We start from the raw sequence: 27,875 nt of genomic DNA on the forward strand, positions 1-27,875 counted from the left end.
TTTCCCCACATGGTTTGCCTTTCTTATCTGACAATTTAGAGAGAGATTTAAAAGGTCTAGGTTAAGATGTAAATAAAAGAAGATGTGGGATATATGTCAATGAGACAGCAACCCAGCAACACATATAGCATGAATGAAATATCAGTTTCTACACACCTTTTCCTAGATAATTTGGAAGGGAGAGAATTAAAAAACAATGCCACTTGCAATAATCTTTTGAAAAAACACTTGTAGGCTTGAATTGTCCAATTAATCAAAATATGAATATTTATAATAAAGTTGTTAAGTTTAAAATTGTTGGTAGATATACAAGGATAAACTTTGTATCTTTACATTTTTTTCATTTCATTTGAAATATTCAATTCTTGAAGTTTGTAGACTGAAAAACACATTTTAGATTAAAACAATGCTTGACATGGGATTGCAGTCCATGAACTTATTATTTTCAGCTTGTTAAGTTCCTTTGGCTAGGTGACATGTTTCCCTTACTAAAAACTCCTTTTCTTTGATACATTATTGTGAAAGAACCCTTCATGAAATTCAGTTGGTGTTGGACAGTCTATTTAAATTTTGGCAAAATGAACTGTCCCATTGTATAAATACAAAAGCTATTGTTCTCTGTGGAGTTCATTCAATGGGAAGTATAAATTTTAAAACCAATCATTCATTGATTAATTTAACTGCACAAAAAATATACTCAAGAGTAACGAATATACATGTACCCTTACAGACTAATGATACACATAACAGCATAAATATTTCGAAGACTTGGTGTTTCCTTTAATTTCTCTTCTGTTCATCAACCCTATTTCCTTTCCTTTTTCAAATTAATCTACTCTTCTGAAAATTATATGATAAACTTTATCCATCTTGGCAGCTGCAGTGATAGAATTCTCTTTAAATCATTGAAAGGAATTGAAGGTGTCCAACACAATTCTGCTTTATGACATCATGGTAGATATAACAGCTATATATTTGAATTTATTTACCATCCACATGCAGATTTATTCTAAATATTTCTCCAACTGGAAGTATTTTTATATATAAAGATATTTACTTGAAGCAAATCACTTTATAAAACATAAGATCCATAATCAATAGGTTGGCTAAAATATTTACCATTCAGAACTGAATGTTTTAAAAAGATTTACTAATACTATCATGTCTACCAACAATTTTAATGTTATTTGATGTTATTATTACTCGTTTTGTTCAGTTTGAACACTGTTATCAAAAAAGAATAAAGCATATGCAAAGGAAAGATGTTTTGTCTTGCTTACTAACAATCTGACTGCATATACAAGTTATTTTTATGGTTTGTCAATTTATTATTCCTCTGAGTCTTTTATGGACCTGTGGAGTACTGGTTACCAGGAAATTGACTTCCCATTTCAAACAGTAATGGACTAATTCAGAAATCTGTTTCATCATGGGAGCATAATTCAATTTTTAACATAATAGAACAAGCATTCTGAGAGTATTGCATGGCAATACATAGTCCCCTACCAGTTAAAAATTCATTGTACTGGAACAAAATGCTAACTTGATCTATAACTTGTCATGGTGTAAACTATATAACAAATATCAAGTCAATATCTTCAAGCATGACAAAAAAAAGTGTGGAAGACTGATGGATGGACAGACAGACAGAGTGCAAACCTAAAGTCCCCTCGACTTCGTCGGTAAGGGACTAAAAACAAAGGATATGGGGTATCCATCCAGGACACAAAATCAGTACATGCACAGCAAAAAAAAAACACAATAAGTAAAGGAACAGCGCTTTTATTGCTGTTCTTCATCTCAAAGTAAGTGAGGCCTTCAACACGGAGCGAAAAAAACCCTCACCTCACTGCAAGTTGAAGACGGCCCCTAGCACCGGCTTGAGTGGAATTCTTTGCAAAAATAAATTTGGATAGACTTTGTAAGATGGAACACCACCTAATAGGCCTGGTCTGGTTAGGCAAATGGCAGATTAAATGATATAAATGAGGTGATCAATCCATTAAAAACATATCACTCAGCTCTCTGGATAGTTAGTACTTGAACTTCATCTTAGTTATCCTTATGATGTACTATACATTCAGTAATTATTGTGATTAGTGATTGACAAAAGTGCAAAAATAACAAGAATGCACACGCTGTTGTCCTAGGCATACCACAATTTATAGTTCAAAGTATTGGCAAGCAAGAAGTAGGTGTCTGACAAATCTGTAAAGCGTGTATACATTACAACTCGTCACTGTCAAGCTATTGACAACATATGAAATCATTCTGTACAGTAGTACTAAACAAATGTGCAACAAAAAAAAGTTCATTCAACATACTGAAAAATTCAAAGAAATGGTAAACAGGAAATAGTTGTTTTAGAGATGGAAAAGTGTGCTCAGCTACAACTCATCTCTGTTGAGCTGCTGACCAAAAATGAAGCTATTTTGTTCAGTAGTACATGACAAAAAGTGACAAAAATATTTTTTGGATGAATGAATATGGTGTATAAATTCATGACACAAAATCACTATGTGTTCATAAAAAACATGACAAGGAACAGTGCATTTATTGCTGTTCTTCATCTCAAATGTAGTTAATCTGCTCTTGTGTATTTGTAAGTGTGCATGTTGTGTGTTTAAACCGGCAACTTTTATATTGTTTTACCGGTATGTGTCCCTTTTGTGTAAAACATACTTTTAGCTTCACCTACATGTTACTAGACCTGTAACACTTTCCATCATTATAAACTCTAGCACTCTTTGCAAGTGACATACAATTATCTTGAATGATAAATTAAAGGAACAAAGGATGGGATTTTACTGATTTCACATTCTAATTTTGTCCCTGTTATGTTAAAGAACAATGTGCATTTCTATCAAATGAACTCCTCGAGATCACCCCTGGCTTTTGGTGGGGATCTGTGTTGCTCAGTCTTTAGTTTACTATGTTGCGTTTTGTATACTGTTGTTTGTCCTTTGTTCTTTTTTTGTTTTTAGCCATGGCGTTGTCAGTTTGTTTTTAGCCATGGCGTTGTCAGTTTGTTTTTAGCCATGGCATTGTCAGTTTGTTTTTAGCCATGGCGTTGTCAGTTTGTTTTTAGCCATGGCATTGTCAGTTTGTTTTTAGCCATGGCATTGTCAGTTTGTTTTTAGCCATGGCATTGTCAGTTTGTTTTTAGCCATGGCGTTGTCAGTTTGTTTTTAGCCATGGTGTTGTCAGTTTGTTTTCGACTTATGAGTTTGAATGTCCCTTTGGAATCTTTTGCCTCTCTTTTGAAACTATTTTATAAAAACAAAAATGAAACAGAATGATAACTGTATTTAATCCATTTTCCATAATAGTTAATTGGTGGAAAAAGACATTTTTTGCTGGAGAGAAAAAATTACCTAGGGAAAAATCAAGTATGCCAATCTTTTGGTACTAAATCAAAATTTAAATGAACAGAGTGAAGTTTCATAATATAAATAATTTATTCATATATTTTGAATATTTGACAGAAAAGACCTGCCATATCACAGATACAAATGCATAGAAGGAATTAGTAGACATTATTCTGTTCTCTCATTATGAACCAATATAATCCTGGTTTTAGTTTTTCTGCAGCTGCTAGTACTATCATTAAATCTCCATCTGCAGGCAAACATAGGTCATGACGAATTTTCTTCAGTCCTCCTCTAAAAGGTTGAACACCACTATTTCTGAAACCAAGATGTAAGGTATCTTAAATAAAACATTAACATTCTTTGTTGTGCTTGCAAATATATTGAATAAACAAGCAAAGTTAACAGATTACGGTGACCTATAGTTGTTTTAATAATTTCTATGCAATTTGGTCTCTGGTGGAAAGTTGTCTCATTGGCAATTATACTACATCTTCTTATTTTTATGTATAGATCCATTCAAGCTGAGTAATAGTCTATAAAATTATTTTGTGAAGTCAAAAAAAATTAACTGTTTACACAGAAATAAGTCTTGCCAGTGTTTTAATGTGTCAGTGTTATGCAAAAGTTTCAGACTCAATAAATTATGATTGAGGGGATAGGGCTTAAAATGTTTAAACCTGCTGCATTTGTTTGCACCTGTCCTAAGTCAGGAACCTGTTTCAGTGGTTTTCGTTTGTAATGGTTTCTCGTTTCTTGTTTTTTATAAAGATTAGACCATTGGTTTTCCTGTTTGAATTGTTTTACAATAGTGATTTTGGGGCCCTTTATAGCTTGCTGTTTGGTGTGAGCCAAGGCTCTGTCTTGAAGGCCGTACTTTGACCTATAATTGTTTACTTTTTACACAGTGTGACTTGGATGGAGAGTTGTCTCATTGGCACTCATACCACATCTTCTTACTTCTATTATGACCGCCATAGAAATGAACTGTGCCTTTGCTTATACAACCGTGTACTAAATATCATTGATTTTCCATTTCTGTTTCACCTTAAACTGATCCAATCACAAACTTTAATATGTATAGAAGAGGGGCAGAAGGATCTTTTTCGAGACATTGGGATTGGATCTTTATTTTTGCAGGAGTTTGGGATCTACATTTATCGGAACTTGAGAATTAATGATTAATTTTTAGGATCCAGGAAAGAATGCTTTATTTTTTCTGGAATTCTGGATTCAGAGTTTTTGTTTCCATGGATTCAGGATTACACCATCCTACTGCCCCTTTTTCCCCCTATGTTAACTATGCTTAAGTATCAAAATCAAAGAACCATGACTTGGGGAGCTCTTGGCCAAATGATCTCCATAGAAATAAGATGTGCCAATGATACTACAACTGCATATATATATATAAGGATATTCATATTTGCAGTCTTATAGAACAAGTATTTAACTCCAGTAAGTTTTACTTTAATAATGAAAACAAGACTCAATTATATATGATAACCTTTCTTTTCTCAACCAAGAAAACTATGATCTTCCTTCTCTAATTCCTCCAAGATATTTTAATTTGCATCCACATACAAAAAGAAGAGGTTATTTTTACTCAAATTATCACATTAAGAGTTTGGAAATACAAACATAACTGCAGTGTGGGGGTAAAAAATAAAACATCTTCAACAATAGAAAGTACCTGTAAGGTCAACTTTAGAAACAGTCCCATGGTAGCAAGCATACTTTATTGATGAATAAAAAACAGACAAGTGTGACAAAGTATTTGAAAACAATGTATACCAAATAAAGAATGAAACAAATATTCCCAACAGATAACTTTTGGCATTTCATATACGATCATAATAATTTTGTAGGAACACAAATGCAAAAAGCATGTAGCAATTTAAAATACCGGTATATTTTGTGTCCACAAATTATGTTTATAACTTAATTGTATATCTTGAGTATTTTTTTAAGCCTAAAACATTCATTGATATAAAATTCTACAAAGTGAGCAACATTTTCAAGAATACAGAAAATGGGCTTATTAATTTATACTCAGAAAAACAAAGTGCATCTGTTTAACACATCAGTGGTTGTACAACCATTAACTTACGTTTCACCCTCCAAGTACTTTATAAGGCACAATGCTTTCATATGAATTGTCCTCATAAACTGGGAAATAAATGCTTCTCTAACACCACAAGAAGGTGGTAATTTGTCAAGCTGAAAAATAAGAAACTTTATGTGACAAGTAACTTATATGAATACTAAATGCTTAAACTACATAGCAATTTCGGTTTCTCCATCGATTTAAATACAATAAAAATTCGTAAGGGTTCCGCGGAACCCAGTGTCTTGCCTACTTTTGCTGTTAATCACAGGCTCAACAAAAATGAGGAAAAAAATTAATAAAAATATTCCTCTCTATACTATCTTTTGATTGTAAGTAGCTTCTGTCCAAGTTTGGTAAAAATCCAGGATAGTTTATGAATCTAATAAATGTTTTAAAAACTTAAACTGCAGACTGTATGTAATGTTAACTGGAAGAAAAACTAAGTCCATTTATAAGTAAAACACGGAAAAAATGGAACAAAATTTTAACAAAATTTCCTTCTAGATACTAGCTTTTAATCATAAACAAGCTTCTGTCCAAGTTTGGTACAAATCCAGGATAGTTTAAGAAAGTTGTTAAAATTTTAAAAACTTTAACCACAGAGTGAATGTAATGTTAACTGGCAGAAAAACTAAGTCCATTTATAAGTAAAATACGGAAAAAATGGAATTTTTTTTTACAAAATTTACTTCTGGATACTATTTTATGATCATAAACAAGGTTCTTTCCAAGTTTGGTAGACATCCAGGATAGTTTAAGAAAGTTATTAAAATTTCAAAAACTTTAACCACAGAGTGAATGTAATGTTTCCTGGCAGAAAAACTAAGTCCATTTATAAGTAAAATACGGAAAAAATGGAATTTTTTTTTTACAAAATTTACTTCTGGATACTATCTTATGATCATAAACAAGCATCTGTCCAAGTTTGGTAGAAATCCAGGATAGTTTAAGAAAGTTATTAAAATTTCAAAAACTTTAACCACAGAGTGAATATTTGTGGACGCCGCCGACGCCGACGGAATGTAGGATCGCTATGTCTTGCTTTTTCGACAAAAGTCGAAGGCTCGACAAAAAATGTAATCCATTTACTGTGACTTGACTGTAACTCTTGCTTTTCACCTATTGCGGTTTATTCAAAATTCTGACCAAATTGTGATTTGTTTCATCAAATCAAAATGTTCAACTGGTCAGAAATTCACAGTAAACACAATAAAAAATTGTATACAAACTACAAAGATTTTTTCAATAACATTTCCTAAAATAAACTGTTAAAACAGAATTATGTCTCGCCTTTTCGTAGTTTTGATAATGCAAATGTTGAAATTAAAATAGCAATACTTTAACAGGGGGGTCGGAGGGGTCCTGATCCCGAAAAACCGCCCATAAAAACATGAAATCCTGAGGTCCCGAATTTAAAGAAATTTAAATCCTGACATCCCGAAATTAGAAAAAAGAATTCCCGGATCCCGAAAGGATCAATCCAGAAATCCCAAGCAAGCTTAAAAACACCCGATCCAGGAGTCCCGATAAAGGTCTGACCCCCCAACCCCCCCTAAACATGTAAGTTATGCAAATATTCAAAGTCAATGAACCATGACTGAAGGTACATAGGTAAACAATCTCCATGGAAATGAGATGTGCCAATGCTAATACAACTGCATACTAAATACCATTGACTTATCATAAGTTGTTCCCTTCAAACCAACCTAAACACAAACATTATCTTGTTAACTATGTAAAAGTTTCAAAGTCAATGAACCATGATGCGGGGGTGGGGCTATATAATCTCTATGGAAACGAGACTCCAAATATCATTGATTTAAAATCGCTTAACATAAGCGGCTCATCTTAAACTGATCTAATCACAAACTAATACATGTAAACTAAGCAAAAGTTTCAAAGTCAATAGACCATGACTGAGGGGGCGGGGCCAAATATTCTCCATGGAAATGAGATGTGCTAATGCTTATTCAACTGCACACCAATTAACATTGGCCTACCACTAATGGTTCCCCTTAAACTGACCTAATCACATACTAAGACATGTAAACTAAGCAAAAGTTTCAAAGTCAATAGACCATGACTGAGGGGGCAGGGCCATATAATCTCCATGGAAATGAGATGTGCCAATGCTAATACAACTGCATACCAAACATCATTGACCTACCACTAGTGGTTCACCATAAACTAGACCTAATCACAAACTAATACATTGTTGACGCTGCCGCCACCAGAAACAGCATACCTTTGTCTCGCTTTTTGACTCCGTCAAGATGAGAAAACAAGGAGACTAAAATAATAACAGGATGGATGGGATTCCAGTTTCATCATGATGACAGAATAACATGCATGATGATATAGTCAAATCAAAGCACTGTAAGCGCTGTAGGCAGTTAACCAAAAACCAAGGCAAACGTAATTATGAAAACTGTGGCAATGTTGCTTCAATTTTCTTTTAAGATTTGAAAGAACAAACATTAAACATTCGTATATTGTACATTTATGTTCATTAAATGAATTGATTATTAAGGCAAATTAATTAATATTTCATCAAGGTTTTCAAAAGCAACTCATATATCAATGTAAATGACCCCCATCTTCACCCCCCAAGTGCATGATGTTACTCCATACCAAGTTTGGAATAAAATGACAGGTGATTATAAAACAGTTGGTCAAACATTCTCGGGCTTTACACTGCTTGAAAGATTTATATGTTTCCTTTAAAATGAGCCATAAATGAAAATTATTATAGGCCCAGAAATAATTTAATAAACAATTAAAGTAAATTCAATAATCTAGACTCATTTTTTGGATCAAAATTTTTTTATAATAAACAAGAAATAATTGTAACAGGATGCCGTTACGAAGTCTCCCAAACAAAGCCCCCATAATTCGTCATTCCCATGGTCTCCTGACATTGGGCAAAGTCCAGTTCATATTGGTTTGGTCTAGTAAAGTGATATGCATATGTGACACCAAGGAGATTGACCCTGTATGTCATTCAAATCTTTTTGAAATGATGAACAGGAATAAATATGGTTTAGGTGTGGGTATCTCGACCGTTTACAAGTTCTCAAACAGGAGGGGGTGGGGTGACCCCAGGGACTCCCCCTATATTTCATTTAATTTGTTATATTGTCCCATACATGAATACATATGGTTTAGGGGTGGGAATCTCGACCATTCCCAAGTTCTCAAACAGGAGGGGGTGGGGTGACCCCAGGGACTGCCCAAATATTTCATTTGATTTGTTATATTGTCCCATACATGAATACATATGGTTTAGGGGTGGGGATCTCGACAATTTCAAAGTTCTCAAACAGGAGGGGGTGGGGTGACCCCAGGGACTCCCCAAATATTTCATTTGATTTGTTATATTGTCCCATACATGAATATATATGGTTTAGGGGTGGGGATCTTGACTGTTTACAAGTTCTCAAACAAGAGGGGGTGGGGTGTCCCCATGGACTCCCCCTATATTTCATTTGATTTGTTTTATTGTCCCATACATGAATGTATATGGTTTAGGGGTGGGGATCTCAACCATTTCCAAGTTCTGAAACAGGAGGGGTTGGGGTGACCCCAGGGACTCCCCATATATTTCATTTGATTTGTTATATTGTCCCATACATGAATATATATGGTTTAGGGGTGGGGATCTCGACCGTTTACAAGTTCTCAAACAGGAGGGGGTGGGGTGACCCCAGGGACTCACTCTATATTTCATTTTTGATTTGTTTTATTGTCCCATACATGAATATATATGGTTTAGGGGTGGGGATCTTGACCATTTCCAAGTTCTCAAACAGGAGGGGGTGGGACGACACTGGGGACTCCCCCAAATTATTTTCATTTGATTTCTTTAATTGTCCCATTCAAGTATATATATTGTTTAGGGGTGGGGATCGCGACGGTTTACACGATAAAAGTACATTTTCAAATTAAAGGGGGTTGGGATGACCCCCAGGGACTCACCCTATATTTTGGTTGATTTTTTGTATTGTCCTGTTCTCATTACTGAAGACTGCATGTGTCTATCACCTACTGTTTTCGAGAAATAGTCATTTGAAAATTTAAAAAAATAAAATCCATAGGGTTCTATAGTAAACCCCTCCCTTCTTCAGGTCCCTCCAAATACCCCTAAATAGACCCCAATGCACAAACAAAAGATAAATGGCTCCGCTAGACATGTTAGTCTAATATTTTATGAAACCCTAAGTAAATCTGACAAACGGTCAAAGTTGTCTTCTTAGACGGTTTGAGTGGATTCGGTCCGACTTGTCTCGGGGACGAGTTGTCCACATTACTTAAAACATCCCATCAACGTCGATTTCCACATCTGTTTTCATGACCTCGTTTCATTCATAAAATAACAACAACCTTATTTGGCAAGATAAGTTAGAAATTACCACCCACTTATATGACTTTATTTCCTCTATCATAGAGATTTGTTGTACATGAACAATATTCCTGCGCATTTTGCCATTTGGGAAATATAAACGACTTGTAATTACCGATTTTCGGCGATGAAATATTTCATACAATTGTTCTTTGACATCGTAGCCAAAAGCACAGGGGATAATAAACTACGTACGGATTTCTATTGAGCACTACTTCCTATGTGCAACTTCAAAAGTTTTGGGTAGTTCGACGATCATTTAAGGTTTTTCTGGTCATATTTTTTTGTATTCCAGAAATAAAAGTATTAAAAAAATGTCCAATTAGTTATAAATTACATAATAGCCAGCTAGATAATAACAATGGCACGTATTTCAGCATTTATTGGGTAGAACACAAATCTAGGGTGCTCGCATAAGGCAGCTTAACTGCCTAAAAACGTAACATTTTGGCATAAAACTTGTGAATACCATTGACAGCAAAATATTCTGGCATGAAGGCTTGCAAATGAAGCAAGTGCTGTTACTTTATATTTATCTTTTTGGTGTGCTACACACATTCTTGTAGTGGTGATTAATGTTATAGAAGGTTCTCTTACCAAATTTGAAGAGGCTTAAAAGTTAGAGCATATGTACTGGGGTTGAAATACTTTTTGACCATAACTTTCAAAGTAGTTTTCTTTCTGGTATTTCATAAACCTTCTAGTATGGTGAATAATCATGTCAAGTTACATCGCTGAACTCTAGAGGGTTTTGAAGTTTTAGAGTGGTTTGATGTGTTATGAATGCATGAGCACTGGGCAAGCTGAATTCTATAGGCCTATAGCATTTCTATTGGTAGGGCTCTAATTAATACTTTTCCCCTCCTTCATAGGAAACTTAACATGAATTCCTGAAGGGTCAAACAGTATACTTACATCTTCTAGAAGGCTGTGTACCAGTGTTTCTGTGTAGGAAACTGAGGTAAGGATGTCACTATAATATGGAATATGAAGGATAAATCAGATCAAAAGATCGATTAATTAATTAGAAGTAATCCTGACAACATTTAATTCATTCTTAATATCTATACTACTAAAGGAAGAGACCGATTTCATTGAGCCGCATCTCCTCTGAAACCATACAAAGTCGGAAATATTTGTGATATGACCTATAAATGTAGTGTTTTGTACTTCCTAAATTTGTCTTTGAAACAATCTTTTTTTCCATAGAAAACGCCTATTTTTGAGAAAAAAACCCAATTCTTAGACCGTTATCGATCCATATCTTATACGCTTTCGTGCATGCTCAGTCGACGTACTGCCTGCGAAATTTAAAAACTCTTTGTTTCAACACTTGCCTAATTGTACCGTAATTTCGCGGGCATCTTCTAGTGAGACTAATATGTCATTCTTCTTTGTTTATTGTGTATGTGTTTTTACAAGCAAAGATGACTTATAACTTTAATCTACTTTAACATTAATGATGAAAAATAGGATTTCTGATTGATTTTATCACTTGATTTACAACACATGTAAAATTGTTTACTTTCCAAATCATTTATTATTAAATACTTATGTAGAACACCGGAAAATCGCAATTTCAAAACTGCATGAATTTAGATTTGGTTGGAGAATCGCGTAAAAAAAGAGGGTGCAAAAATTTCCCAGTTTACAGTAGTCAATTTCACTCCTTTGCTATTATGTCTAACCAGATTTTTTTTAAATCTTCAAAAACAAAATTGACTCTCTAAGTTTGGCACTATTTATACCATTATGAAAAACTATGCTCTCCTTTCCTCAAACCCTGTAGCTGTCCCTCGTATGTAACTAAGTATAATGATTATCTCACCCTGTAGGATGTGGAATGACTGTGTTTTCTCCTCCCATTATAGACAGTAGTTCATTTCTTTGTGAATTATGACTGTGTACAATGTGATCAGAGAAATGTGGAGATTGTTTGATATCCATAGCTGTTATGTCTATTACACTGGATGGATACTTGCTATACAATAATTCATGAACTGGTAATTTTATTCTCTGATGTGGTTTCTATAAAAATTAAGAAGGAACTGTAGATATGTACAATCAAACAACAGTCAATTAAACACATACAATTTTCTTTCATTAATATGATACTTTCAACTGGATCTTAAACTAAATATGACTGCATATATAGGCATAATATTGACGTTATTTATAATATTCTATACATTCATAGACTTATTTTATAAATCGTTATTGATTGCATTTCTGAATTATAAATGCAACAAATATCACTTGTTTGATTTTTAGATGCAGTTCAATGAGTTAAAATGAATATAACTTCATCAAAATTCCAAAATATGGACCAATTATTTTGACTTAAAGGAAGACTTAACTGTAGTCAAGAAAGAAATGAGTGTAAAAGTGATAAAAATGTGATTGACTATACAAAGAGGATTATACTAGTTAAATACTATGAAAATACAGCAATGGCTTTAAAAAAGAAAACTTAATCACAGAACTTATTAAAAGCAAATTAACTAAAAAATATGGATAGACCATCAGGGTTAACATTATGCGCATTATATTTTCATGTTGAGGCATAAAAAAATCAGAGCAAATGTCCCATTCACGTACACTATACAGAGTTACTATTAACAGAAGCATCTTTTGTAGAACTTTACCCTTGTCATTCCCTGTAACCAAAGATCATGGTGATATGTAATTTTATCTTCTCCACTATACAGCAATGAACATTTTCTTTCTTCTTCAGTGTTAAATAGACACAGTGTATATAACATCTACAAAATAAAGTTTACTTTAATGTTAGCCTCAAAGTACTCACAGAGAAAAAAATAAAACTTTATCTGTTAGGTATCATATACTGGTACTTACATCTCTTAATGGTTGCAAAAGTTAACAGTTAAAACCCAAACTAAAGAAAACCAATAAATTGAAGTAAAAACTTTAACACTTGATAAAACAACAAACTTAATCAGTACTTTGAAAGATGTTAGACCTATGAGAGCAAGCTCTGATATTAAGCCTCAAAATAGTTTTTCAAGTTTCTGATATTTCTGTAAAGAATCATGTATTAGAGAGTTTGAATGAGTGTAAATATCCAACAACTAGGTATTTTACACCTTTATTTATCAATGTCCATTGTCAACTATGGCCACTTTCCAATCCTTTTAAATCAACTTAAGTTCAGAAACAATTAGCCAGCTTCACACTGGAATTTCAGAAGAGATAATTTGAGAACTTTAAATAAGACATCATTATAGCAATTCAAAAATAACTACACTACCTTTCATATGACATTAGAACTGATATATGTTTAAAGGAATTCATCTGTACAATTTCCATGACGGATGTGGAATCCAAATCTAATAGGATTTTAAGCATATTTTTTTAATTCAAAACTACATGTACTAACAATGGTGACTTGACTGTGGTTCTTCTATAGTTGTTTTAAGTAAAATTTCTGACTAGAAAAAAGGTTTGATTTGATGAAACAAACTGTGCTTGGGTCAGAATTTTGAATGAACTGCAATAGGTAATAAAATCGCAGTTAAAGATCTAATTCTTACAGCATTAATATTTTCTTCCTTGTCACCTATAACTAAGGTTTTCCCAAAGGTCATCAGATGTGATGCTATACAGTTATGCAGAAACTCTCTCTCTAATGTATGAGATGGACAAAAATAGGTTTCTCCTAGCTGAAAAGAAATTATCATATACTGGTATAAGTCATTATGAACAAACAAAATTTCAGTCTGCAAATATTTACAATAAATCAGTCTGAGTAATATAAGTTTATTTGCCAAAATTGTGACAGGACAGCTTTCAAAAATTAAAAGTTGCATTTTAAATTTTGATTAGATCATTTGTATGTACCATTTCCTAAAATCACAATAATTTTGGTCCATTGTTCAACAATCACAATAATAAATGCACACAAAAACTTCTGAATTTACAGTTATAAAATAAAGTATGACTTGGTTAGCATTTAACTGAAATACAAGGAAAAATTATTTTGTCCATTACACATTTTTATACTGCACTTCCTGTTGTCTTGATTTATAAATATAGTAAAAAGTGATATTTCAAAACAATGCCAATTTCATGTCAATCGCTTTCCTTCCCAATTGAGGGCTTATCAAGATGTTTTATTTTTCTGTTTAAACTTTATTGGATATCGTTTTAGCATTTCATACTGCAGGATAAAAAAGAACATTAAACAAGGAATTATTTGAATCTGGAATAATTTTTTGAATTCTGGAAAATTGATGAGAAATATATGATGAAAACTAACCCAACTAAATAGGGTTAGCCATGCGCGCATTGCTAAAGGGGGGGGGGTTAGTTAGTTCATACTGAAATGATAGTGAAAGTAAAATTAACCTTAGCCATGCACGCATGGCTAACCCTATTTAGTTGGGTTAGTTTTCATCATACATTTCTAATCAATTTTCCAGAATTCAAAATTATTCCAGATTCAAATAATTCCTTGTTATTAGATCAATGTCTGAAAATATCAACTTTTTTGTATTCATCAAAAAACTGTTGAGGGACTCATTAGTCAGAAAACCTTGCACTTCCCTGAATATTAAATTGAGACTGCTATACACAACCATTTTACTTTCAAATAATTTAAAGAGAAACTTACCTTAACATTAGTTGGTAAAGCATTAGTTTTTATCAGTGACAGACAAGTAATACAATCATCATTCAGAATGAAAAATGAATCCAGGATATCACTAGCAGGACTGGATGGCTGAAAAGCACAAAATCATTGCAAACAAAACTAAGGATGTAAAGATATAAAGCAGCAAATGGAAGCTTGGTTAAAAAGATGTACAAAAAGAAGATTGGTTTCAGATTCTTTCTTTTTTTCCCTAACAAAGTATATAAATCTTTTAATAAAAATGGATGATACTGGATGAAATGATTTTCATATGGAGTTAATTATTCATATCTTTTATCTACATGCAAGACAAAACATTACACTGTATGTGAAGTTTAGGCATTTTTCAAGATAACATGCAAAATTGTATACAGCATGACAATATGCAATATTTTCCTTAAAAGACACCTTTATTAAAATTTGTCTAAGAAAATGCAACCATCCAAAGCAATTTCTGAGCATGCATGCATGTCATGTCTTCTATCCTTACAATTCCATTATCTCTTTGGTTGTATAGAGCTATTTTCAATTCAAAGTTATATTCAATGTTTACTTGTCGGGAATCAATGTTGCGAAATTTTTCAGTTTTCTATTTAGTGTTTTGTGGATTTGTTCATCATTTTATTGTTTTTCATTTTTTGCCATGGCGTTGTCAGTTTTTCTTCCACTTATCAGTTTTGAAGGTCTCCTTGGTATCTTCAGCCTCTTTTTTTAGATGTATATTATTCAAACTTTTATAATAACTATGCAATAAGCAGATAATTACTCATATCAAAGACAAAGGGTGAAAAATTACTTTTCAAATATTGTGACAATATAGTTTTTTAACTGTAATATAAAAATTCAATGAAGAAGTAATTGTCTGGGATAAAAATTTAATACTATTTAGGTAAAAAACAGCATTATTTTAAGGCATTCTACATTGACAGCAGATGCAAGGTATTATGTAAAACATTTCATCAAATTTAATGGTACATGTATCATCAATTTTATTTGTGTAAAACGCTTATTGAAAAAAAACTTAATGTATCAAACCTTGTGTAAAAGAATCCTCAATTTGCCTACCAGTCTCTCCATACATCTGATGACTAGATGCTGTATTTGTAGGAAGTATGTAAGATCACATTTGTTTATAATAAGTGATAAGGAATGAACTGCAGGTCCTGTTGTGGTGTTTGCTGTGAATACGAACACTGGTATAATTGTGCCATCGTCAGCATTAGTAAAGAACTTATAATCAATAAAACAATTGTCAAATTCACGACAAATTTCTCCGCTTAGTGACTGGCTACATACTTTGTTTAAAACTACATGAGAGTAATGGGGCTTGTTAGGAAATGTCCATAAATGATCAATCCTAGGTCCTAAAATGTTGTCCCAGTGACTTAGAAATATTCCATTAATAACACTGTCATGTGATGTTTTAATCACCGATGTAGAAAATTTTGATGATGGTGTTGTTGGAGAAAGACTTCCTGATAATTCTTTATTGATATCAAGATTGTCTTTTGTATTCACTTCTATGATTCCTATGTCTACATTTGGTCGTTTCACTATCTTTAAACTCTGTGATTTTGAAAATTCACTTGTCATTTTAAAACATGAATATTCAAAATGTATCACTTTATCATATAAGAAGCAAATTCAATTCAAACATAACTGCATATAATTATTTTTTTAGAAGTATATAAATATTATGTCCATGTCTTCAATATACATTTTGTATCTTTATGGTTTTAATTACTTTTTGGATTTCAAAATTTATAATATAGGTTTTAATTCCTTGTTAGATTTCAATACATAAACCACATAGTCTGCTATAACAATATTAGCAATCAGAAAGCTAAAAGCTACAAGTAGCAACGATGTTATTATATCAGAAGGTGCTGATGTAGTTTGGTAAAAACACAAAACAAACAGCAGAAAAATCAGAAAAACAATGGCAAAGAATGTGTAATTCACAAAAAGTATAATAATGCTTCCACGATCCAAGATCTCTGTTGACCAGTCTTGTCTCATAACTGCTTCTGTGTTCATTCACCTTATTTCAGCTTCTCTACCATTCTACAGACAGTCTAAGGTGTATGTAGCTGTAAGCAAAAAGTATCACAAATCTATTAGTTTTTTTTCCTTTAAAAAACAGTTTTCAGATGAATTATCTGGTGCATTTTAATACACACTATTTCTTGTCATTTTCCCTCTGTAATTGCACCATATGTCCCTTTATCCCTGCCTTACTGCAATAAGCACCATACATGTCTTTGGGTTCCAAAATTGTTGGTATTACAATACACACAAGATGATTAAGATTATTCAGTTATTGCTGGTGATTCAACATCACTCTGTTTATGTCATGGGTATTGTATGATAAGGTAATAAATCAAATATATCTTTGAATCGTCTGCAATCTTTCAGTTTTACATAGATAAAGTAGTCAAGAGTATATCCCTCTGAACTCCCTATAAAAGCTAGTAACTGAACAGAGTATGATGGTCTGTCATGTAGACGATATTCAACAACATTCACCTAACAGACTAATTATCAGACAGCTAACCACTGATACCTTATTTGTGTTTATTATGTAAAAAATATGAAAGAGTGAGAATGCAGTAAAAATTGTCAGACTTATTTGCTTTTTTTTTGCTCCGAGTTGAAGGACTCACTGTGACTATGAGATGAAGAACAGCAATAAAAGCACTGTTTCTTTGCTTTTTGTGCATCCTTATATCCTTTGTTTTTCTATTACAAATTTGTTTTGATTGATGATTATTTGGCAAATTTTTGATAGTGTTGTAAATTTATGTTATTTCAAGAAGGCACAAATAAATTTAATTGCTCTTTCCACTTACTCCTCACTACCAATGAAAATGTATGTCCTTCCTAAGGGACACAACTGGTACAAATGGGTCAAAAATTACAGGGTCAAGTACCGAATTGGTAAATAGACTATTGGAAAAGAAAGTATATGTGGTAGACATACAAAAATCACTTCAGAATTATTAGGATATATATAGCAAATTAATTGACATTTAACTAACCATTTAACCACTGTATAGTGTTTTGGGGCTATCAAATATTTGATGTTTTACTCTGGCTGATATGTTCATTTTTGAAGTAGACAATATTCATGTGGGTTAGAGAATAGTTTTGTGTGCATGAATATACAGTTAAGTCATATTATATTATATTTCTTGTTAGTTTTTTCTTGTGCAATTGATTTTCATCCATATATGCATCAATGATCCATTGTTTTAATGAGAAGCAAGGAACTTTATGCATAGTGAAAAATCACAAGAGATGAATACATATGGCAATGAGGGTACTAGTCATGATGGAATATTGGCTGTGATGATTTTTTCCATGAAGAACCATGCAAATGTTGGTCACCATAAACAACATTTTAAACATGTATGATGACTAAGGTTAAATTAATTGCTTTAAGGTTCAGATCTACATGATGTATGGAACTCAGAGTGAAACAAAATGGATTGATAGTTTTATAATATGTCATCTTTCATTTTTTTATAGCCCTCTTCTATTGTAAAATCAGTTTCATCCATGCCTAACATGGCTGGTAATGTAAATGGTACACGAAAGTGATGGAAATCACTCATGGAAAGATTGGAAGAGTAAGTTTGAATAATTTCAAATTATATTTCGGTATGGTCTAGACAAAAAAGAACAATAATATAGCACTATTGCTGACAATTGCATTAACTGCAGGTCTTTAGAAGGATAAGCATTTATTCAGTAGATAAAATGAGCTAAATGTGAATCAATGATAGTGGGACCCTTAATTTGCACAACAATTTGTTTAAATTGCAATTTCATATCCTAACCAAATAATATTTCACCTTATATGTATATATGTTTCACCTTTTACATTTTATCTTTAGAAACAGAAAAATTACCAAATAAAGATTCTTCTAATAAAGTTTATCAATTACCATATAGGAATTGGGACCACCAGCAAAATAAGAATTTTTAAAATTGTTTCCAAAAATTAATCTAAAAAGGTTGTTTTGGGGGAATGTAAGTTGAAACAATGATATAATTTTTTTCACCTCTAAGACTAGCTTATTATAAAAAAATTATCATGATTATATGACACTGAAGATTAAAAGTTGTAGAGTGTATTTTAATTCAATTTATAATCGACTATTTTCCAGAATATGACATTGAAAATGATTTTTTTTCAACATAAACAAATTAAAAAACTTATTTTATTTCCAATCTCTGATAAGTGTAGCCTATATTATTGGTTAATTACAGATGAGGATTGCACAGATTTATTAAGTAAAATTTAGACTTTACTTGAATACCTTTTTTATATCTAGATTTCATATTTTGTCTTTTCTTTTGAAAAAAAATTCTTGTTAATTAATCCTTGTATCATTTTTCTTTCAGGCATAATTTATAAAATCACTTTATGTAGTATAGATCAAAAGTAATAGGTAATAAATAAATCTATCATTTCTATATATATACATTTGTGTATTCAATAATGAGGTCAAGTATTTGTGTATTGAGATGAATGGTCTGTTTAATTATGTAAGACTGAGGATGACTAGTAATTTGGTCAATACGATTGGCACTTAAGGAGGTGGGACATTGTAATTAAGGCCCCACCTTTTCTCTGATTGTTTGGTATCATGACAGTTGTCAATCATACTGGCATTGTATCATTACTATTACCTAATTAAAATGACAAAAATAGCCTGCAAATTGACAAAAAAATTAAAGAATGAACTGCTCAAAAGATATAACCCAAATTTTTCACAGTTCATAATTATGTAGATATAAGAAGATGTGGTATGAGTGCCAATGAGACAACTCTCCATCCAAGTCAAAATTTATAAAAGTAAACCATTATAGGTCACAGTACGGTCTTCAACACGGAGCCTTGGCTCACACCGAACAGCAAGCTATAAAGGGCCCCAAAAAATTACTAGTGTAAAACCATTCAAACGGGAAAACCAACGGTCTAATCTATATAAAAAACGAGAAACGAGAAACACTTATGAACCACATCAACAAACGACAACTACTGAACATCAGATTCCTGACTTAGGACAGGTGCAAACAAATGCAGCGGGTTTAGACGTTTTAATGGTACCAAACCTTCACCCTTTTTCTGAAACAATAGTGTAACATCACAACATAGAAAGACACACTATAAAATATCAACTGAAATAGCTTAACTCAATCAAAGGACATATTAACACCATTGAACATACACTGACACAAATAAATTTGACCTATGACACAATGTAAATACAAAATAAATATTTACACAGACATGAGAATTATGGGGAACTATATTTCAGTGTGTATACATTTTGTAGATTTGGTAGCTAACCTGTGCTACTTTTTGTTTGAGAGGCCAGTGCCTAAGGAAAGACTTGGAACAAGTTCCAATCTTTCCAAAAATATAACCGTAGAAAGGGAAGGCATGGAAGCAAAAATTAATATAGCATACCAAGCCCTCATTATAATTAATCAGTCTCAGACTGATGAAGGATTAGAACTTCATATCTATTTTGTACTATTCCATATTTGGTTGTGAACCCCTGTAAGGAGATATCCTGGTATATTCTTCCTTTTAATTTTTTGCTGTGATGCCATTCAAGATGTCATAACTATTTAGACTTAGTCAACAAGGCTTCAATATACACCTTATCGCTATTTGTCCGTCATTACTGGACATCACAAAGGTTTCCGTAAAATGTTGACGTCACAATAGAAAATTTCTGACGCCACAAAGGAAAAGTGATTGTTGTATGACATCAATAGTTTAAGTGTCACAGATTCTCTGGTCCAGTGTCGCACTCGCAGATTCCCAAATAGCAATAAGGTCTATTGAAGAATATGTGTTGACTTTTGCTGCACATTCTTGATTCAAATGAAATTTATACAAATAATAAAATCATAACAGCTGAAGTGTTTATATATGAAAATAATAACTTTTATGTACACGTTTTGGTTTGAGTTTGGTTATTTGATACTGGAGAGAACAGCAGCTGTAGTCAGCTGATCTCTGAAGCTGTCAACAGAAGTGGTTTCAATGATGGTCTGACGGAGAAAGTCTCATGACTTTTAAATATATTTTATGGATATGAACAATTGAGAAGTTAGAGACCGTCTACCTGATAACACTGGCATGTTCCAACAAACTTGACAAATTGTTGTAAACGTTAAACAATAAGGCCTTCCGAATGTGCAGTAATCCGAAAGTCCACTTCCGGATAAATAGAAAACCTGCCGTGTGCACGTGTGATTGTGTAATCTGTCTATTTGGATTCTTCTGAACATATGAAATAACAATGAGCTGTAAAACTCCAAATTCGCATGTACAGGAAATAGGGAATGTCTTATCTGACCCTTCTCGACCACTGAAAGAACGATTTAGGGCTCTTTTTACACTGAAAAATATAGGTGGGAAACAAGCGATTGATTGCATTTCAAATAACTTTTCAGATTCGTCTGCTCTTCTCAAACATGAACTAGCTTATTGTTTAGGTCAAATGGTAAACCCTTATGCTGTTCCTAAACTCGTGGAGGTTTTAGAAAATACAGAACAGGAACCTATGGTTCGACATGAAGCAGGTATTAAACACATTAAAGTATACATATTTTACAATTATAAGCAAGTTTGTCTGCCATTACCTTTCAAGTCACATAACTTCCTGCAAAATATTGCATCACAAATAAAAATATTTGACTGAACTTATCCGGAATGGAATAAATAGCGATTAGGTGTATCAAGTGCTCACAATCATGTTTTATCCCACCACATTCTATGTGTACCTGTCCCAATTCAGGAACCTGTAGTATAGTGATTGTCAGTTTATATCTGTCATATTTATTTTATGTAAATTAATTTGCTATGAATAAGGCAGTTAGTTTTTTGGTTCGAATTGTTTCACATTTTTCATATACCTTTTATAGCCATCTATACGGTATGGGTTTTTTTCTCGTTGTTGGGTCTGTAATTGCTTATATCCTCTTCATTTGAACTCTGGTGGATAGGATACATGTAGTTGTCTCATTGGCAATCATACATTCTTTTTTTTACCACATCTCCTTATTTTCATAATCATTCGTAACAAATTCAGCTAAATACTCAAGAGGGTGAATACATCTATTGATTTGGAATCTAGAAAAATGTATATAAACATTTTTTGGTCAAAGGCAGGCTTATTACTTCAGAAGAAACTTTGAAACAAATTTAGTTACAATAAAAGACAAAGCATACATGTACCAACAACTTAAAAAAGTTATTAGACCAAAACTTGTCTCTGACCCTTTAACAACCGAAAATATCAACTCCATAGAAAAGGTCCAAAGATGTGCTACAAATCAGGCTTTCCAGATAGTGTTTTTCAATGGCACTTGACAATTAGTTTAATGAAAAAGTGACAGAAAATGTTTTGTCCTTTATAGTGTCAATCATGTCGCATAGTGACAAAATCTTTAAATGGAAACTACTGAATATCAGGCAACAGTGTTAAGAATGATGCTGTCTGTGTAAAATACACTGGTTCATGGTGTCAGAGTTACATGTAGATTGGTAAAATATTCCTGGCTAGAGTTTAATAGTCTTGATAATGATTTGGTAGGCAGTAAAATCAGAAAAATTGCTCTAGACTTCTAAAAGATATGAATTAGAATTGGAAAATAATTCCTGAATGATAATACATTGTAATACCTTTCTTCTTATTGTGTCCTTTGATCACTTTAACCACTGTACTTAATCATTTGAAGACTTAAGCTTGTACAAATAAATATGTACTGCTAACTAATTTTGGAATTAGAGTTATCTCCCTTAGTCTTCCAGATTATTTTTTTTAGTTTCATGCATAAATATACGTCCTTAATATAATTAAGAAAAATATATTCTCTACTCTTCTTGAGTGTATTTTGCGTACATTACTTTAATAGAGGGTATAATTGATTGTCTTTATTATAAATCAAAGTTCAATTTTATGGACAATGAAATTTCATCGGTCTATCATTCATTGTCATTTGATATATAAGGATCCTATTTACCTTGCTTTAGGGAGCACTTTACCTCTGCATGTAGTACAGATTTTTGAAAAGTTCTTGAAATAAAAGTTTGAAGTCTTAATGGAAAAAATCACATAAAACAGGAAACAAGTATTTGAGGCATGTTTTGACTTCAAATAACTTGAGAATTTCAGAGGTTGTAAAAAAAAAATATTGTTATGGATATGTAAATTTTTGAGGAGTGACAGAAATATCTCCGGCAGGCTTATTTTGTCGCCAGATGAAATATAATATCACAATTTGCGACATTGGCCAACCCTGAATTGTGTAATGGGGAATTATATTCAAACAGATGTTCACAATGATGACTAAAGACCTTTTAATCCCAATGTTGGAACTTTAATTTGTATAATTCAAAAGTCCAGGACAAGGGAGGACTTTCTATATGTAAATTTAAAATGTTTTGGGCTTTTCACCTTCAGCTTGGAAATTAATTTTGAATTCCTAATTCACTTATTGAAAGGAAAATGTATATCCGACAAATGTACAAGAAAATATTAGTTATATCTTCAATTATATAAAAATTACATGTATAAATTGTACACCTAACTGACTGTTTTTGTTAAGAAATTTCTATAAGTCAATGCATATATTTTAGTACATGTACAATGAATATGAAAATAAGGAGTCCAAATTGGAATGATTGCCGATGCAATTAGACAACTATCCAAAGACAAAAAGACAATGCAACTACATATATCCACCAAAGTAAAAAGACTGATGTAAACAGCTACATATCATTATTGGCATTGGCATTCAATAAAGAGCAAAACCGATACTATATAGTAAGCTATATCATCCCTGCTTTTAACAAAATGAGAAATGAACAATTACTTTGTAAGGGCTGATTTAAAATGTTTAAGTTATTTGAAATGGAAAACAACTTAATTTGAAAAAATGGCTGACCAATGACATCCACTTTACTGCAAGCTCCTGCCTTACATCTAGTAATGTGGCATGTTTAAGCATGCTTGTAGGGGCTCCATGTTCCACCCTAACCAGTTGTGTAACAAAACAACATTTGGACAAAGTGTGAACATCAGTTAAATTAAAAAGAGCTTCACATTCAAAACGGTAGACCGTACTAAGCATTTCACAGAAACAAATTTACCAAAATTGATACCTTATGAACTTGAGTTGCTTTGCTTGAACCATTATGTGTCTGTGTCTCTCATATAAATGTTCAAGTGGAGCTAGTTTTCTAGTTTAATCTATGAACACAACATCTGTCTAATTCAAAAAGGTATTGAGTCTGAAGGGTTGCTAAACTAGAATTTATTGAATATTGCCTAAATGTCCTACTAATAAATATAACTTGAGGTGGTTTATTGTTTAATATCCTTTATAATTTCAAACTTACAGGTGAAGCTTTAGGAGCCATTGGTTGTGTAGATGCAGTTCCAATCTTAGAAAAATATAAGGATGATAGTGTGATAGAGGTACTGTATGATCGTTATCTTTGAAAGTAGACCTCAGACCAAAATAATATATATACTTTTTCCTGCCTCCTGGCAAAGAGAAAGAAAGTTTGCAAAACCTGTTCAATTTATGCACCTACAATTTTGAAGTTTTTTAAACATTTTCCTCATTTTATATTTCCATATATATTTATTTCTCCATTGTTTAAGAAACATTTTAATTGTTACTAACTTAGTGGTTTTTATGCCCCCGCCGTAGCGGATGGGGCATTAAGTTTTTTCCTTGTCCGTCCCGAAGTTGGTTTCCGTTCTAACTTTAGTTTGCCTCAACCAAATGTTGTGAAACTTATACACAATGCTTATTACCACAAAACACAGATCTAGTTTCAATTTTGATGGGGTCACTTTAACCGATCTAGAGTTATGCCCCTTTACAAATGGCAAGATTGCTGAATTTTTGTTTCTGTTCTCTGACTTTAGTTAGCCTCAACCAAATGTTATGAAACTTTTACACAATGCTTATTACCACAAAATACAGATCAAGTTTGAATTTTGGGGGTGTCACTTTAATTGATCTAGAGTTATGCCCCTTTACAAATGGAAAAATTGCTGAATTTTTCGTTTCCGTTCTTTAAAGTTTGCCTCAACCAAATTTTATGAAACTTATACACAATACTTATTCCTACAAAACTCAGATCAAATACAAATTTGGGTAGTGTCACTTTTACCGTTCTTCAGTTATGTCCCTTTATAACTTTATATGATATGCAAGTGGGGGCATCATCTGTGTCCCATGGACACATTCCCCATTTATTTTTTTAAGATCTCAAAATGGAACAGAGTAAAAATCCTGATAAATATTGAATATGATCAGATGATTTCATATCTGTATCTATGATTCTGAAATATATAACTAAACATACATACATGTACATCTTATTTTAAAAATATTCTGTCGTTTGACAGTTGAAGAAACATTGTTAGGTTAAATGACAACTTGTAATAAATCTTATCAGGTTGCAGAAACATGCCAGCTTGCTTTGGAAAGAATTAAATGGCTTCAAAGTGAAGATAAAGAAAGAGAGAAATTATCGGAGAATCCATATTTTTCCACTGATCCTGCACCTCCATCAACAAACATGGACATTAACAATTTAAAAATACAATTACTGGATGAAAATGCAACGTTATTTAACAGATACAGAGCTATGTTTTCACTGAGGAATATAGGAACAACAGAAGCTGTTCAAGCTTTGGCTCAAGGTATTTTTTCTATTTGGTTAAATAATAGAATAAAACCGGGTAAAAGTAATTATATTTAAGGCAGATTCACAATTAAATATCTCAAATGACATACTTTTCAGGAATAATAGAAGATTATTGGGTATACATCAATGAGACAGCGGGGCCTCGGTGGCAGAGTGCTCTAAGTAGTTACTACTGTAATCACTAGCCAGTCAACACTGAGGTTGTGAGTTCGAACCCCGTTGTGCAGGTGCACTCGACTCCAATCTTAATTGACTAGGATTGTCAGTTTTCCTATCGAAGGTCGGTGGTTTTCTCCAGGCACTCCGGCTTCCTCCACCAATAAAAACTGGCCGCCACGAAATAGCCCAAAAGCGGTGCTTAAAAGTGGTGTTAAAACACCAAAAATCAAATCAATGAGACAGCATCCCATAAGAAAGACTTCTACAGGTCAAAATATGAACTTCAATGATAAACAAGTGTCTATACAAAAATGATATGCAAAACTGAAAAAGTCCAGAGTCTAGAAAAGTTGTGAATAAATTTAACATGGATAATTAAAAAACTATCATCAACATAAAACTCCTTAAAAGACACACTTGAAGACAATAACTGATGCTCATGAGCTTCCTGACTTGTTTGTATTTAATATGGTTTCTATTTGTTGTCCAAGACTTACACCTATAAAGAGACATGTCAAACTACATTTTCTGATACTGGAATACGTGATACGTGAAACGTGAACTATTTATTTCACGTTCACAGTTCCTATCGAACACAAATAATGGTGCCACCAAACAATGGTACTGATAGTAGAACATACATGTGAACCTCCCGATGGGAGTACAATAATACCGTTTTCAGGGGTCTCCTCCCGTCCTCCTGTTGAAGAGAAAAAAATGCCGTGTATGAAATATTTCATGAATGAAATCTTTCAGACATTACCTGAAGTTAAATTTTACCTGTAAATCAAAGAACATGCATAATTCTATGGCTTCACTTGCCAGCTTGGGTGTCAAACATACTAGTAATCAATGATTTTTACCTCAGGCTAACTGCCGTTGTGTAATAAAAACTTTGTGTATTTAAAAATAATTGAAATAAATTTTGGGTTACTTCCCTTGTTTTTTTTATGCTGTTGAAATTATTTTCCTTTAAATAATGTAAATTGTTAAAAGAATATAAATGAAATATAGATTAAACAAATAATCATAAAAGGATGATAATTAAATGATTTTAAATGTCTTAGGACAAATAAAAAAATAATAATTTGGAAATTATTTGAGAGTTCTATACTTTTTTTCAAGGCTTAAATTGAAATTTATATAATAAGTATGACCTCTATTAAAATTGCTTTTGTTTCATTTGCATGAAAGAAGAATCAATATGCAGTTAAAGATAAAAAAAAAAAAAACTTTATGCAGTGAATGTATTATTGAATAAAGATCAAACAACAGTCAAAAAATGAAATTAAAAAATTTTCTGAAAAAAGAAAAAAAGAATGAGAGATTGAATAGAGATAAAGAAAATTTAATAGTACAAGGGTACTATAAACATTTTACATTTGGATGGAAAGTTGAAGAAAAAACACTTTAAAAGACAATTTAGTACATCACACGGTTACATTTACGATAAAAAACCTCCTGATCTGAGTCCTAATCTCCTGACCAAAATTTCCCAATCTCCTGATCTGAGTTTCACAGTCCATCACATGTATGGTAGAATACATATTAATTAGAAATGATATTATTATATACTGCATAATTAGATCTGTTACAATTTTCTGACAAACAAAACTTTAAAAATTGGATTCTATTAAGTTTAGAATACTTTTACATCAGCTAATTTAAAGAAATAGTGATAAATGAAATTGATATTGCTATCTGATTGTGTTTTAACTGGTTGAAACCTTTTCAGGACTAAAATGTGCAAGCGCTTTGTTCCGACATGAAATTGCCTACGTATTAGGACAAATGCAACACCAGGCATGTGTACAAGAACTGAAAGAAAATTTATGTGATGAGAAAGAGAACCCCATGGTACGACATGAATGTGCTGAAGCCTTAGGGGCTATAGCCACTGAAGAATGTACAAAGATTTTAGAGCAATATCTACAGGACAAAGAGAGAGTGGTTAAAGAAAGTTGTGTTGTTGCTCTAGACATGTCTGAATACGAACAGAGTAAAGAATTTCAGTATGCTGATTCATTAACTAAGTTAAATTCATAGATGTCATCAACTGGTTAGGATTTCAACAAGCTGATATGATAGGAAGATAATTTATTAAGAGATTTGTGATCTGTCATGGACTCTTCTGTGAAGACAACTCCTGGTTAGAACAAATTTCCATTTACACTTAGTGCTACAACTTACACTGAACTTGATGATGTCCAAAATTTTGGCTTATGATGGAGAATGATTTAATTTATAGTGCAAGATCTCATGAAAAATTTTGTTTTAGAGTATTTGTAGGACTTTTTTTGTACTTGACAAATTTGAATGATTTTGAAAATTAACTTCAATGTTATGATATCAATGTGTCATTCTTCGTACTTGATTTTGGAAATTGAACCATATTTTGGACAAAATATCACCTTTAAAATATCTTATACTTTTGATGTTAA

General features: G+C 32.4%; 2 protein-coding genes across 3 annotated transcripts; one reads left to right on the forward strand and one right to left on the reverse strand.

The window, feature by feature from the left end:
* Positions 1-3,439: 3,439 nt before the first annotated feature.
* LOC127698824 (guanine nucleotide exchange factor C9orf72-like) lies at positions 3,440-20,759 on the reverse strand. Of its 2 annotated transcripts, XM_052202521.1 has the most exons (9): positions 20,669-20,759; positions 15,558-16,612; positions 14,505-14,612; positions 13,426-13,554; positions 12,520-12,636; positions 11,703-11,902; positions 10,790-10,847; positions 5,476-5,585; positions 3,440-3,686 (listed from the first exon to the last, which is right to left on the reverse strand). In XM_052202521.1, exons 2-9 carry the CDS (start codon positions 16,113-16,115, stop codon positions 3,527-3,529), a joined length of 1,440 nt encoding a protein of 479 aa, XP_052058481.1. In that variant the 5' UTR covers positions 16,116-16,612; positions 20,669-20,759; the 3' UTR covers positions 3,440-3,526. The 2 variants fall into 2 exon arrangements, with proteins under 2 accessions (XP_052058481.1, XP_052058485.1); XM_052202525.1 differs by lacking the exon at positions 14,505-14,612.
* On the forward strand, positions 20,756-27,875 carry LOC127698969 (deoxyhypusine hydroxylase-like). Its single transcript, XM_052202758.1, has 4 exons — positions 20,756-21,128; positions 23,952-24,028; positions 25,024-25,270; positions 27,170-27,875. Exons 1-4 carry the CDS (start codon positions 20,846-20,848, stop codon positions 27,478-27,480), a joined length of 918 nt encoding a protein of 305 aa, XP_052058718.1. The 5' UTR covers positions 20,756-20,845; the 3' UTR covers positions 27,481-27,875.

This window comes from Mytilus californianus, unplaced genomic scaffold (genome assembly GCF_021869535.1).
Source record: "Mytilus californianus isolate M0D057914Y unplaced genomic scaffold, xbMytCali1.0.p SCAF_1, whole genome shotgun sequence".
Classification (NCBI taxonomy): domain Eukaryota; kingdom Metazoa; phylum Mollusca; class Bivalvia; order Mytilida; family Mytilidae; genus Mytilus; species Mytilus californianus.